Below are 10,695 nucleotides of genomic sequence, written 5' to 3'. Positions count from 1 at the left end.
CGTTTCTTTTTACTTTCAAGTGTATCTGTAGTCTCATGTCAATGCAGAGGAATTACCACGCAAGAAAGAAGGCCTCTGCGAGCTCTTCTCAACCTACCAAACCTCCTACCACGCAGCAACAAAGTGGTGGGGCGACTCAAAGCAATATGTCATCATCACAGCAATCACCTGCTACTGCCACTGCCACGACATCCACGACGCCTCCCGGTGTTACTGGTACTGCAGGGGCAGCCGGTACAAGTCATGATATCACCATACGACAGGCTGGATGGCGGGCTCGCTTCCTGCTCTGGGTTTGCTGCGTACCCACTCAGCCCGCAGGTGGTTAAAATTGGGAAGCAACGTCTTGCAACTCTTAGTGCTCTATTACTCTCCTGCAGTTGTTGTATAGTATGGGTTGATTAGTTCACCAACGTGTAGTATTGTGCGGACCAATATGATTCAAATGAACTGTAATACTATTTCTGACCTAACATAGCACTCTGAGAAGTAATTTCAATTGGTTGGAGGTGAATTATGTTAGGGAGATGTCAAATGATGGACAAGTTTTCACAATATAACCACAAGATACGCGCTACTGATATTCTAATAAGGCAGACAACGGCTGCGGTGGGTGGGCAATTTGCTACACACTAGGTGGCCTGACGGTTGTGATAGGTAGGTTTATTTGAAAGTACGGAATGTGAACTAGGACAGACATCAGTGCTCTGAGTGGGAACAGAAACAATATATGGCATTACGACCTACATTGTCATAAATGAAGGCAACAAGGCCTCAAATCGTGTGCAGGCTTGCAAATTTCGAAGCATTCAAGACAGTATGATTCCCTACGATCTTTGTGACCATTGTCTCAGTCGAATACATCATGCTAGGATTGGGAGAAGCCGAGACGCACCTCCCTATGCTAGTTTTTTCAGCGAAGGATGTGACAATGCTGACGAGTCTTCGAGTTCTATATCATCCGCCGAGTCGTCAACGTTTGAAGTATGACAACAATCGACCGACACGTAAACAAGCCAGTCCCTGTCACCTGCACTTGCACGGGTTCTGCAGGAGATCTCATATAGCTGTCCAGACAGAGACAGGTACGAACCTAAGCGACGATCCAGCCAGAACGGTAGAGTTCACTCAGTTCTTTGACAATAGCATAGCGTGACCTTCGATTCATCAAATACACAAACCAAGGTAATTAGGATTAATTACGGAGTAGGATCGTCAGGAATTCCATGCCGCTATTGGGAAGCCATAATGGAGAGCTAGAGTTGGACGTTGGGAATAAGGGTTGGAGAAAATGCGAAACATCTGACCATCCTATTCAACTCTGAGCCGATATGTAGCTCGGGAACAGAGATCAAGACCGGAAATCATATCGAGCCAGTTGTTGGTAACCATTTTGTTGTCGATGAAGAAGTTATACATATCGTGAGAAGACTTGGGCGCTCGATCTGCACAACCTGTGCTTAGCATTGAAAGTAAGCCGTGACAACCTGTAGAGGACTTAAATAGCTACCTCCCTCCTGATTTAAGTCTGCGTCAAGAAAAGTTTCACCGCACACGTGCGTTCTGTGTGCAAAAAAAGTACTCCAAGTAAGTGATAACATTTATGTGAGGGTAACCCGTACTAACTTGAAGAGCTGAAAGTGACCCGCACCCATCATGTGAAGCCTTCCCGAGCCAACATCATGTCTTCACCAGCTATCGGAAAACAAAAGAAGTCAGCCGTGAAGCCTCGCCAAAAGATGCATCTTGAAGGAGAAATTCAACCTGTGAATGGCATCATAGAGCTACCAAATATGACACGGCAGATCATTACCTGTTCAATGGGATCTAGCTCACTTCGAGTCTGGGACTTGGAGAGCGGCATGCATGTCGGGGAGTGGAAGGATGAAGGAAGTAATAAAGGAGTACTTTCCATGGCATTGTCGCCAGACGGCAAGACAGTTGCATGCGGGTGTGAGGATGGCATAGTGAGATTGTGGGACATTAGCAGAAGCAGGGTCATCAAAACATGGACGGAGCACACAGCTGCTGATCATCACTACGCAGTGATATCTATCTCCTGGAGTCCAAACGGAGGGAAAGTGGTGTGCGGAAACATGGATGGCATGTTCAGAGTGTGGAATGTAAAGAGCGGAAAGATCATCCTTGGACCGATCGAGATTGGGGAGTATGTGTACGGTGTTCGCTACTCAACTGATGGAAAGATGATTTCCACCGGAGGAAACATGCTGAGAGTTTGGGATGCCAACACAGGTGAACAGCTCAAAACACTCGAGTTCGGCATCGTTGCAGACATGGCATGGACCTCAGATGGAAGCACGCTTATCACCGGGAGCAGGAGGTTCGACACCTCAACTTGGACTGAAATCAATGGCGAATGGCTTGCCGGTTCCTCAATGGATACTATCTTATCTCCCAATGAGCGCATCCTTGCAAGCGTACCGACAGCTGACAAGCACACAGTACAACTATGGAACCTCGAAAACCATCAGTGCATAGGGCCACCCCTACATCATGAAGATGAAGACGAGGTGTCCAGCGCCGTGTTTGCTGCAGATGGTAACTTATTCGTGACTGGCTGCGACTCCGGCTGCGTATACGCATGGGATGTCTCTGCTATTGCCATCGAAGCTGGGCTTGATGGCCTTCTAACTGCAGTAAGCTAGCGGGCATTTCATCCCGAATCGTATTTATAACGAATTTACATTCTTTTCAGGCGGTTTGTTGCATGATCTCTTCTTCAACAGCCTTATTGATCTTTGTTCATCACAGAAGGCTGTCAAGCCATTCGTAGATGTGAGTTGGGTGTTTCTTGAAATTCTACATGCTTTTGAGTATCTATATCCTAGGTCAATATTACAGGACGACGTGCACCCAAGATTGAAGGTGTTCGTCGAATACCACCAGGGTTTTTTGACGACCATGTTAATGTACGCGACCTCAGTCGATAATCGATCAGTCCCATTGGCTAATATGTCGACAGTCGTCAACATCACGCGGTCACCGAACTGCAGCACCACTGCGGCCCAGTCGCTCATCCTCCCACAACATTCTTAGCCTGGCTCAAAATTTTCTCTCTAGTATGTTACGCAGACGAGATGGATCGGCTATACGGTTACCACCAGTAGTCGAGGTCCCGCTAACAGCGGGCAAGCCGGTACATTTGTTTCTCTATAAGTTCTTTAACACTAACACATTTTGACAGAGGAATTATCATGCCAGAAAGAAGCCCTCTACCAGCTCCTCTCAGCTTCACAAACCTCCCACCACGCAACAACATAACGGCGGAGCAACCCAAAGCAATCTGCCATCATCACAGCAACCAAATACCACTGCCACGGCATCCACTACATCTCCCGCAGTTACTGGCACTGCAGCGGCAGCTGGAACCTCGCATCCTGACATCACCATAAAACGAGCCGGATGGCGGGCTCGTTTTCTGCTCTGGGTTTGCTGTGTGCCCGTTCAGAGGGCAGACGGTCAACATTAGGGAAGTTCCACGCTTCATTGTTATAGTCTCATCTAATTCTCCATGGTTTACAGTAGATATATCCTGCAATACTTGTTACTGCATTCTTCGAAGGCTGTCGATCACCGTCCACCTCCATCTCAACCCCCCCTTCTTCGAGATCTCTGGCCAGTCTGACAATGTCATAGAATCCATCCACTATGGCCATCTCACCAAAGCCGTCTCAGCGTTCTCAACATCTTATCCGGATGTTCGTGCGCTCGTGCATGAGGTCACTCAGAAAGTGTTCCCTTTGGTTGGAGATGCCGCGCGCGTCGTCATCGGCCTTCCGAAGCAGATTTTACTTGCGAACGACTTTAAGTTTGACGTGATTACACCGAGGGGCCAAGATATTTTGCAGCATGCAAAACCTTGTCATACCCGTATTGATTGGCGTGAGTTCCCCCGAACACCTGGCAAAGCAGAAGATGATCACGATCATTGCATTCTACAAGAAATCTGGTATACACAAAGTAGACTACCCTGCAATCATAAAAGACTATCTTTTTCCCGCCACTTACTGAATGTCACCATGACAGGAAATCGAAAATACTGCATACCTCACGCTCGAGAAATTCGTCTTGCACATTGTCTGCAGCGAGTCATGCATTCATGCCTCGTATCTGATGCTATCGAAGCGTGCCAACAGCACGATCACAAAAGCCTAGTACTGTGTACTGTGTTTTGCTCACTTTTCTGGTGTAGAGATAACTCAGTACCGCGATGCGATTAATGATAAAACCGTGTAGGAAATGTGTGTAGCCAATCTCGGATAGCTACTCATGCATGCCTGAACAGCCAGCATAAAGGTGCACCGGTGGGTATCGAAAGGCGATCATTGACTGCCTCAACTACCAGCGTGGGAACATCATGATGGCATGATGATCAGAGTCAGACTTCCGATCGAGCATGTTTCAAATTACCTTCACGCTATGAGGGAAATCATCTACATCCAAGCAGGCTCATTTGCAAACTACGTAGGAACACATTTTTGGAATACGCAGGAGAGCTATTTCACCTACGAAGATGACGATGAACCTATCGTAAACCACGACCTTTCGTTCGAAGAGGGACGAAGTCCTCAGGTGTGTACCATTTCCAAGTGAGGTCCTCTACTTAATGTGAGCTACCGTTGCGTCTCTTAAGAATCAACCAACTCTTTGTCCGCGCCTGTTGACATTTGACCAGAAGTGTATGCCTTCGTTGGCGCATTGATATCCTATCGTCTGAGCTGGATCTGAGCAGCAAACTTCGGGACACTCGCAAAAACGAGCCAAGCTGATATAGCTACCGATGCTTCACTTGATACGACCTGGTGAGTGTTGATTGTAACAACTGTTTGTCATACGAACTGATACTTTGCAGGCAAGGAAGGGTAGTTCGCGAGGCACAAGATCCGATCCCTCAAAGCGAATATCACGCCCGTCTTGAAGGCGAACTAGAAGAAAGCGATTTGGAACGCACAGACCCAAATATCAGATACTGGTCAGATTATAGTCGCGTTTTCTTCGATCGGAAATCTATACAGGCCATCCCTGACGCACTGGAAAGTATCGAGGCTGGGTGGAGTGTCGGTCAAGATGTCTTCCAGCGATATAACGAGGTACTTTCTTTTTCTCCCCATTTTGTGGTATTTATAACACTTTTCCAGGATACAGAGCTCATGGAAGGAGCGTTTCGTCTGCTCGTCGAGAACTGCAATAACTTCCAGGTAGGCTCTTTTTCATGCCATTTGCAGCCCTCCGCTAAGTCAAACCCCACTGCAGGGCTTGCAAATGATGCACGATACACCCTCTTTCGGGGGTTTTTCGCATGCTTTTCTGACTTCCTTCCGCGACGAGTTTCTCAAGGCTTCTACGCTAAACTTTAGCTTCCTCTCGGGCGCAGACCCGAATCATGCTGGCATCGACAATGTGAGTGTATGCGCTTTCACGTAGATGACACACAAACGTTTGGAAGTAGTTTCTCGACACCAAGAGAATTATAAACGACGCATTATGCTTGCAAAGCTTGCATCAGCTTTCGGATATCACTTTCCCAATACTAAATCCGTCCCGATGGTCTGCATTGGAAAGTAACCTATCTCAGGGACTTTCCTATGATGTTTGTCTCCTGCAAAACTCTACATATACTTTCCTGACTGAACGTTGCAGAAAAATAGCTTGTATCATACGTCTGGAGTCATCTCGTCGCTGGTAGAGACTGCTACGCTGCCACTGAGGCATGCTATTCTCATTGACATGCAATGAACATATCATCAACTGATTCCCCACAGACTTAAAGGCAGTCAGGAGGACATCGCAATGATCGCTGACCACTTGAACTGGCGAAAATGTTCTCGATTAGGACAACTGGGTGGCATAGTCCCCCTACCTTTTTCTGCGACAGAGGGAACGTTCACTAATCTGTACTGCAACTTCTCGACTGGTTCGTCAAATAAGGTAAGGATCATGTTGACGCCTTGATTGCACGAACCATGATGAAGCAATAAGTAATTATAGGACGAGCGCGCAGTTTTCGCGAGGCGAAACGTAACTCGAGGGTTGCAGGATAAAGACCTGGCAGCATTCGATGCATGGTGTGACTTGTCATCGCTACAGGAACCTCTGGATTCCAGGTATGGCTCAATCGTATGGCATGCATCCGAACTCATTCATATCATGGGGTTAGCATCCATGCACCCGCTTATCCCGTACCGACATCCTTTCCGTCCATATTCCGGCACACTAGACTAACTTCGATTAGGATGGCTTCATCGCTTGTCACAGCACCTTCTACATCGATCCCGCTTATGGGGTATGCTAGGTTTGTGGAACAGACTGCAAGGATGAGAAGGAGTGATGGTGTGCTTCTGAGCATGGGCCTGGAGAGCGATGACGTGAAAGAGCTTGCTAGTGCGTTGTGGGAGATCGTCGATGGGTACGGGAATGACAAGATGGATGAAGGGAATGACTGATAACGAAAAACATCATCTTATTCGAGATAGTACTCTGCAGCAACCCGAAACAAGTGGCATAGGATTGATTATGTTAGATACTTGAAGGGTAACCAAATAGAGGGTATATATTGAACGAATCCTCAAATCTCAGCAATGGAGCACCCTATTCCTATCTGTTAGGTCAATGTCCGATTCAGCCCAGAGAAACGATGGTTGTTTTACCCTCAGGTCTCGTTTGCGTCTTGCAGCGTCGCGAGTCCCTTGCGTGACCTCGATGCACGAGTATCACAAGAACTATCTGACGGTGTACCCCTGTTTTTGATCACTGCTAATTTATTATGCTATATTAAAGCTCTTCAGCGCTTCAGCATGGATTCGAATGCAAAGAAACACAACAACCAAATTCAAATCTGAGTGAGTTCAATGAATGATTCAGGCGTAATTGGAAGGCGCGAGTCGGCTCCTACTAGCTGAGTACTCAAGCAAAAGACGAGTCGAGTACACAAGAACTTGAGTGAACATTCTGGTCGAAAAAAACGGCAGGGTATACGAAAACACAATAGCTAGGGCGCAAGAATAGGTATCAGGGTCATTTGTACAACAGAATGAAAGAGGATCGCAGATCAACAACATGTGAATATATACCAGACGACAACAATACGACGTAGAACTACACACCAATGTGAACAAATACCATCCTCTGCTCGAGTGGCACTTTCGTCTTCACCGCGTGCGTAGCACAGTTGAGTGCCCAGGCTGCCCTCGTGCAGTCCATGACACCACCATTCTTCAAATCTCCAAACATATACCCGTAAAAAGCTTCGACGACGTGTTTCGCGACAGCATCGTCGACCTCCCACAGCGTGCCAACGACGCTCTTGAACCCTGAAAACTGGAGACCAGCTGCGAGGTGAATTACTTCGTCCGGCGTCTCCTCATCGCCTACAGCAGTGTGACAAGCCGATAAGAACGCGAACTCGGCCTGCGGAAGATGTCTCTCCATTATATCGAGCAGTGTGAGATGTTCATCTTTCATGACGAAATGCGAATCGTAAGGCTGTTTAGGATCCTGCTTGCCATGACAAGCGAGGTGCAACCAGGTGTTCTGCTGCAAGGCTGAGAGTGCACCTGCTCGTGTGGCTTCATCGCCAGAAATAGTGGTGCGGTTGGCCGTCGCGGGAACGAGCTTATGGACAAGCTCGAGCTCGCTGTCGACTGCCAAGAGCGCCTTGCCCTTCCCTGCACCCGGTTGACCCTGTCCGATGGCCACAAAGGACGGAGGCACGCGCTTCTTCATCAACTGTCTAGATCTGATCAGAGCCGAAAGTGTTGGCGTGTAAGAGCAGATGTAGAGATCCTCCAGGCATGGCTCCTTCCCAGAACGATCCGCCTTTGTTTGAAACGGGTGAGCTGCATGGAGAGGAATTGACGTGAAAGCTGCAGTCGGACACAGCCATATTCGAGAGCGGCGCTTTAGTTTGAGGACGTGCTCGAGTACGTCGACGATGGGTAGCATGATCTGGTCCCATATTACGCGCAAGAGCACTATGAGATCCGTCCTCAACTCCCGTGGGTTCATCCGAGATGAATCTCGTATTGCCCTGGTGAAGCGATCCTTAAGAATCTTGAGATCTGCGAGAGTGATGGACGGCAAAGGAACATGATGGGGGTCTCCTGACGTCGGGACGATGATGGCGCTGCAAGAGTATTGACTCGCAATGAGGATGATGACCGGGCCTTGACGCGCTGCCCCTTGCAGGTCTTCATATGAAGGTGTAAGCAGGAACCGTGAAAACGCCGGAAGACCACGTATCTCAGCTACCGCAGCTTCCCATTGCCTTGTAAGTCTCCTATACTCTGTTGCTTCCCGATCAGCAGCAGCTCTGTCACTGACGGTTGCAGAACTCTGTGCGGCATTGGAAACAAGGTTGCTCAGCTCCATATAATTGTGCGCCAGTGTGGGATTTGCTGACTCGAGGTCTTCGACTGGAGTCCTGAGTCGAGATGCCAGCGACCATTGCTGGCCACGGCCCTGCTCCACAAGTTCAACTGTTTGTCGTAGATTGTCATGACGTATGGCACATGAGGCCGCATCTACAGGAAGTGATCGCGCATCACGAAAGGCGGTTGCAGCCTCACGCCGTGAGATGATTGACGATCGCGTCATCACGTGACTGTCGAAAAGCTCAAGGCATACTTGGTATGCTTCGAGGGCAGAGCCGTGTTGATGACTCTCAGCTTTAGCAACCCAGCCCAAGGCGCCTCTAATGCGTCTCGGAAAGCCTTGAGTAGGATGTCCTGAAGCTAGTCTGAAGTTTTCTATAGCGAGTAACAAATCAGCAGGGTCGTGTAGAATCTCGTGACGAGACAAATAAGCCTCCTTCAGCTGCATGTAGCTGAAATACCTATCCGGGTGTAATGAAGACAGAGCTGCCAATGATTGTTTGCAAAGAGCAATGGCCTCCTCGACATCTTCATTCTTCTGAGTTTGCCTCAAACGAGAGCAGAGCGCCGAGCTCAAATTGTGAAGAGTTTTATGGCGCTCTGGATCGTCAAGCCGCACTAACCGAAGGGATTCGCGATACAAATCAATGGCCTTGTTAAGATCCTCGCTAACATGCGATTTCTCATATCTGGTTTGGAGCGCGAGGGCAAGGTTGTTAAGCGTCGTGTCACGATGTGAATGCCCCGGTGGGTGCAACGTCAGTGCCTTGCGATAGAGGCTGATAGCTCGGGTGATGTCATCGATGTCGCCGCGTTTGTTGAAACGGGCGATGAGGGCGAGCCCTAGGGTGTTCAATGAGTAATCACGATGTTTGTGCCCAGCAGGGCGCGGGCGCAGCGCCTCGTGCAAAGCGATGGCCTCATCGAGGTCATTAGGTTTGCCTTGATGATGGGAGCGCGACGTGAGTGAGTCGGCCAAGTTGTTCAGGTGGGTATCACGGTCAGCATGTCCCTCGGGGCACAGAGACACGGCTTCACGACGAAGTTGTATGCTCGTGTCAAGATCATCGATGCTGCCGTGCTGACCAAAGCGTGCTTCAACTGCTTGTGCAAGCATGGCGAGGGCTCTCGGACGGAGTTGATGGCCCAGGGGACAGAGCTCGAGGACGACTCGTCGAAGCTGGATGCCCTCATCAGATGCATCTATTGGAAGATTGTTACATCCGCCAATCACATAATCGACACCATTCTTCCCTGCTGCGATGCTACGAAGGTAGGTACCCTCTTGACAGAGAGGCAGTAGTTCACGATAAAGTTGGGCGGCTTCGCGGATGTTGCTAGCGGTCCTTTTCTTGTTGTGGCGCCAAGTCAGCGCTTCGGTAAGATTATATAGAGATAGCGGATGATCGGGATGGCGCTGCGGACGCAATGCAAGGACGTCGCGGAAGAGGGAAGTGGTGGCATCGATGTCTTGAACATCATTTCGGATGTAGCCTAAGAGGCGGGCCCACGCGAGGTTGGTGAGAGCCGTTGCATGGTCTGGATGGCTGACCGGACACTGGTCCAGAACCAACTGAAAATGCTCTACAGCGTCGTTCAGGTGAGAGACTTTCTTGCTCATCATGTATGCGGCAAATTGTGCGTGGCCCGCATCTGTGTCTCGAGCAATCTTGCAGTCTACGAGGGACTGCAGTTCGCGTCCTGTCAGCAAAAGCCAACAGGACAGATACCAGCGTCACTTACATCAGATAGTGCGTCGTCCTGATCGTCGCAAGCATGTACAACGGCGGCCTTCAACTTGAGGGAAGGGTGGACACCGAGGACGGGTGGGAAGGATATATCTACGAGACCTTAGTGTATGTGCATGATTGAGAAGCGAATCACTCACCGAATGACTCATGTCCATGATGGAGTAGTTCATCCCATGACATTTGATGTCTTCCAACAACCTCACCACCGCCTAGCATTCGACCAAGCTCATAAGATGCTCTGATCTCCACTGACAACGCAGGTGATGTATGCGATGATCTATAAACCAAATATCAGTTCTTGCATAGCGTCCGAAAGTCTGCATGAACTTTACAGAGTGACAGAATTTCCCCATACTACAGATTTATCAGACGATAGGACACTGATGGCTGATTTCCAGCGTCCCAAAGAGTCGATGGATATGTAGATGCCAGCGGGAATGCGCCCGGAAGGAACTCGAATATTCTTTCCGTTGATGACTGTAGACAGAGTGCGAGGATGATGAAACAGATACGAAGGCAATATGGAGGAACTCGCCTTCAAGTCTGATATATTG

The 10,695-nt window shown here is 48.9% G+C and overlaps 3 protein-coding genes across 3 annotated transcripts; 2 read left to right on the top strand and 1 right to left on the bottom strand.

Moving 5' to 3' along the window:
• Positions 1-1,483: 1,483 nt before the first annotated feature.
• Positions 1,484-3,258, top strand: F5147DRAFT_74816 (WD40-repeat-containing domain protein). Its single transcript, XM_041440028.1, has 6 exons — positions 1,484-1,587; positions 1,642-2,657; positions 2,717-2,719; positions 2,773-2,796; positions 2,850-2,930; positions 2,984-3,258. Coding segments are annotated over exons 1-6 (1,344 nt in total). The 5' UTR covers positions 1,484-1,586; the 3' UTR covers positions 3,203-3,258.
• A 1,134-nt stretch (positions 3,259-4,392) lies between these two features.
• Positions 4,393-6,568, top strand: F5147DRAFT_759559 (Misato segment II tubulin-like domain-containing protein). Its single transcript, XM_041440452.1, has 11 exons — positions 4,393-4,593; positions 4,655-4,700; positions 4,754-4,823; positions 4,874-5,111; positions 5,160-5,219; positions 5,275-5,421; positions 5,471-5,611; positions 5,662-5,729; positions 5,784-5,949; positions 6,010-6,125; positions 6,179-6,568. Exons 1-11 carry the CDS (start codon positions 4,441-4,443, stop codon positions 6,462-6,464), a joined length of 1,491 nt encoding a protein of 496 aa, XP_041295488.1. The 5' UTR covers positions 4,393-4,440; the 3' UTR covers positions 6,465-6,568.
• Positions 6,569-7,026: 458 nt separating this feature from the next.
• Positions 7,027-10,023, bottom strand: F5147DRAFT_632335 (CHAT domain-containing protein). Its single transcript, XM_041432817.1, has one exon. The coding sequence runs from the start codon at positions 10,012-10,014 to the stop codon at positions 7,117-7,119; it is 2,898 nt and encodes a 965-aa protein (XP_041295487.1). The 5' UTR covers positions 10,015-10,023; the 3' UTR covers positions 7,027-7,116.
• Positions 10,024-10,695: the final 672 nt, after the last annotated feature.

This window comes from Suillus discolor, assembly GCF_016758755.1.
Source record: "Suillus discolor strain FC423 chromosome Unknown F5147scaffold_14, whole genome shotgun sequence".
NCBI classification, from domain to species: domain Eukaryota; kingdom Fungi; phylum Basidiomycota; class Agaricomycetes; order Boletales; family Suillaceae; genus Suillus; species Suillus discolor.
This window is presented reverse-complemented; position numbering and strand designations above follow the sequence as displayed.